Below are 4,336 nucleotides of genomic sequence, written 5' to 3'. Positions count from 1 at the left end.
TTCCACAGATGTAGTCAATTTGATTTCTATGTGTTCCATCTGGCGAGGCCCATGTGTATGTATAGTAGTCTGTTATGCTGTCTAAAGAAGGATTTGAAATAAACAAATCATTTGTCTTATAATATGAGGTTAATAATAGGGAAAACTGGTCATGAGGGCGGGGGAGGGGGTAATATAAACTAACCTGGCAATTTTGCTATAAATCTAGACTGGTTCTAAAAAAAAAGTTTATAAAATAATAATATAAAATGTATACTGTATTAAGACAGGTGTGAAAAAAGCACTAAAAAGCCTAGAAATCTCTTGCCTTTGCAGACTTCATTTTGTGAGCTCCCCTTCAAAAGAAAGAAACCAGAACAGATTGTTGGCATTAAGACAAGAGATCAAATGGGTGTGCAAATAATCAGGAAGTGAGAAAACAAAAGTTTCTCCCCTTGTAAACCAGGGGGGTAAGAAAAGACTAAGAGGAGACTGTGTGTTTTTATATAAATATAGAAGCAAGTGTTTCTCCCTCTGTCCTCACTTCTACAAGACACAGCTCAAAGTGTCAGGCCCAGCAATAAGTTTCCTGCCTCTCCCACGCCTTTCTCTTCTCTGTCAGTGCCCCTGGGCCCAGTACTTATCTCCCCTAGCTGGACTGTCACTGATCTATTTACCAGTCTCCCCATTCATGCAACACTGGTGCAACATGACACAAATGCTGTGGCCTCACCCTCCTGGGAATCAGCCCACTTTATGCCTACTGTGAGACGCCCAATCAACGCTTGCTGAATGAACATAGGCTGGGCTTATCTATACTGAGACAGACTTCCATTCAACACGGTAGGGATGGTGCAGGGGGCAGTGATGCTGCAAGGGTAGAATTCTCGCCTTCTGTGCAGGCCATCCAGGTTCAATGCTCGACCCAGACACTCCATGTGCCGCCATTCCATTGTCCAGTGGAGGCCTGCATGTGGCTATGATGCTGAATCAGTTTCTGCAGAGCTTCCAAACTAAGACTAATGGGAAGACAGGCTGGAGAGCTACTTCTGAAAATCAGCCAAGGACACCCCCATCCTAACAGTTCCATCCCATGAAATAAAACAGTAGGGGATGGTGCTGCCTCCACAGAGCAAAGAAGGAGTCAGCTGCTGGTTGTTGTGTTTGTTGTTAAGTGCCATCGAATAGGTTGTGACTCATAGCAACCCTGATTAGTGTTTCTGAGGAGCGGCTGGTGAGCCTGAACCACCGACCTTGCAGTTCAAACCGACCTTGCAGTCCAACGCATTCACCGGCAGCACCACACCAGGCTGCTGGGTAAGTCAAATTGTTGTTGTTGTTGTTGTTGTTAAGTGCCGTTGAGTCGGTTCCGACCCATAGAGACCCTGTACAGGGTTTCCAAGGGTGTAAATCTTTACGAGAATAGAAAGCCTCATCTTTCTCCCACGGAGCGGTTGGTAGTTTCGAACCACTGACCTTAAGGTTTGCAGCCCAATTCGTAACCACTACGCTACCAGAGCTCCTTATTAAAGTCCTTGAATTCTCCAGTATGAGAGAAGGGGATGAGATGGTCTGGTTCAGAATGACCCCATGCTACTGGTCTTGCATGATTGGTGGTGGAATGGACCAGTAGAATCCACCGGGTTTCCACTGGCCCATTGTGAGAAGTACGATACGAGCCCTTTCTCCCTATCTATCTTAGGACACATTATTTAATCCAGTGACCTCGTTTCAAAGAAGAAGCGAAAGCTTAGAGAAATCAGGTGACTTGTTCAAAGCTACACAACCAGTTTGTAGCCCACCTCCACTTCTTCAAAGTATGTGTCTAACAGTTACTTCATAACTAACTATTATAGATACTATCTACTGGGCATCGGCTAGGTGTCAAGCCAGTGCTAAAAATCCTCACAGCTTCAAGAGGGAGTCACCCACCGCCAAGGTCACAGAGCTAACACACATCAAAATTCCCTCAGACTGTCATACCTCAAGGCCTACACTGGGGTCCCATGCCCAGCCTACTTGATCAGCCCTTCAGCTGCTGCGTGTGCCAGGCCCTGTTCTCAACACTTTTCAGGGTTTAAACTAATTGATTTCTCACCACAACCTCAGGATGTCAGCACTACCAGCTTCCCCAGGGCTTACAGTCAGCATGTGGCAAACTTCATCCATAAAACCAGAATCATGCTTCAATATTTTAAAAGACGAAACATGCAATTACCTTATGACCCAGTGACTGCATTCCTGGATATTTATTAAGCTTATGTTCACACAAAATCTGCCCATGGGCGGTTACAGCAGCCTTGTACATCCTAGCCAAAAACTGGGATCCATTCAGATGTCCCTGGTACACACATACCATAGACTATTACTCCACAGTAACAAGTACACTATACAAATACACAACACTCTGCATGAATCTCAACCGGATGGGTGAACATAGTCGCTGCAACAATGAGCTCAAACACAGCCACACTTGTGAGGCTGGCACAAGATTAGGCAGTGTTTCATTCTGTTGTACATAGGCCACTATGAGCCGGAACTGTCTCAATGACACCTAGCATCAACAGGGAATTATGCTCAAAGGAGGGTAAAAAGCCAATTCAAAAAGGTTAAGAAGTCCACATTTAACGTTTACATAACATACAAAAGCTACATTCATTCGACATTTTTGAAGTGACAAATTTTTAGAAATTGCGATCAGATTGAGGACTGCCAGGGATTAGGGACAAAGGAGAGAGGGAAAGAAAGGAAGGCGGGTGGGGTTACAATAGGACAATATGGGGGATCAGTGAGGTGACTGAAATGTCCTATATCTTGACAGCTGTGATGGATTCCTGAACCTACACGATAAAACTGCATAGAACTAAATACACACACACAAATGAGTACAAAACTGGAGAACTCTGAATAAAATCTGTGAATTGTATCAAAGTCAGTACACTAACTGTGATACGTACTATACCATGGTTTTGCAAAACTATACCATTGGGGAAATTGAGCACATGGTATACAAAGGATCTCTCTGAATTACTCCTTATAACTGCAAATAAATATACAATTACTTCAATTTTCAAAATCAATTTTTTAAAAATCTTGTCTGCCCTTATTTTTATTTCTTTACTTTTTAATGGGCTAGATGTTCTTCTAAATTTCTGTCATCTCAGACGATCTGGGATCCCAGATGCCTCCAAAACCAGTGTTCTTTTCACCCTACGACACAACCCCTTCAATGTCCAGTACTAAACTAGCAAAGGACAACTCAGAAAATGAGACACAAAATTCTGCATTGCTAGCCACTAGTGTGATGCTGTACAATCAACACAAGGCCAGCGGCTCAGGTTCACCAACTGCTCTTGGAAACCCTAGACAAGGTCGCTATGACTCAGAGCCAACTTGACCACACACTAAGGTGAAAATAAGCATTTTGCTTTCTTTCATTAAACTGCCTTCTGACCATGTAAAAAATGTGATTCTTCAACATAACTCTCTTACTAAACACTCTCTCCATTCAAAAACTTCAATGTAGTTATTTCAAACTCGAATTCTTCCCTGAAAGCACCTGTTCAGGGAAAAGGTGTGGGGTGGCCTGAGCTAGGTCTTTTAAACTTGAGTCTGGCCTTTCCCATCTCTGGAATAGGGGTGTGGTGCCTCCCTCCTCTACTTTCGGTAGAATTCAAGGAAAGAATTGTGTGTCTGTAACTATTATATTAATTTCTCTTTCCACTTCTCCTCGTTTCCCTCAGTAACACCGATCCAAGCTCATTTCAAATTCACCTGGCCAGAAGGCATTCCACTCTGACATCTGCTCCTCCGAGGTTACAGCAGGTAACCCAGAACACTCGCAATCTGGACTCCTTCCACTTCAAACATAGCAAACCCCACCCACGCCTCCTGCTCCCGCCCAGTGTTACTCTAGATTGCAAGAGCTAGAACCTAGCGGTGCGTAAAAGTGTCTGCAAAGCGATGTCTACGGAACCCCCGAAGCGCTTCCCATGCAGACTTCAGACTAAAAACCTACAAACACCGGATGATACCTTCCCGACAAGAGAATGGCAAGAGTTGTAAAGTTTCTGCGGCGCATTTGTCCGCGTCTCGCGAGTCTCTGTAGAAATGATTGTGCCCAGCTCCGAGTCAGCAGCAGGCTGGCCCGGGTCCCAGGTGCACGCTGACCGCTAGGGAAAGGCCCCGCCGGGCGGAAAGGGGCCCCGGGGATCGAGGAGACGCCGCCGCACTCACCGTCCGTGCCTCTCTTCGCCTCCCGGTAGCGCTCCCACAAGTAACGCTTCATGTCCGAAGCCGTTCCCGGTGCTGTGCACAGGGGTCGTGCGGGGCCCGCGCGCGGCAGCCCCCGGGCCGC

At 45.7% G+C, this 4,336-nt stretch overlaps 1 protein-coding gene across 1 annotated transcript in view; it reads right to left on the bottom strand.

Moving 5' to 3' along the window:
• Nucleotides 1-4,330, bottom strand: part of NT5DC3 (5'-nucleotidase domain containing 3) — a 74,197-nt gene extending 69,867 nt beyond the window's left edge. Inside the window, exon 1 of the mRNA XM_006871085.1 lies at nt 4,216-4,330. Coding sequence (XP_006871147.1) covers nt 4,216-4,267 — 52 coding nt within the window. The 5' untranslated portion in view covers nt 4,268-4,330. The remainder of the gene's footprint in view (nt 1-4,215) is intronic.
• Between the last annotated feature and the right edge of the window lie 6 nt (nt 4,331-4,336).

The sequence above is a fragment of the Chrysochloris asiatica genome, unplaced genomic scaffold (assembly GCF_000296735.1).
Source record: "Chrysochloris asiatica unplaced genomic scaffold, ChrAsi1.0 scaffold00160, whole genome shotgun sequence".
Classification (NCBI taxonomy): domain Eukaryota; kingdom Metazoa; phylum Chordata; class Mammalia; order Afrosoricida; family Chrysochloridae; genus Chrysochloris; species Chrysochloris asiatica.
The sequence above is the reverse complement of the archived record's forward strand: the minus strand, read 5'-3'. Positions and strand labels throughout refer to the sequence as shown.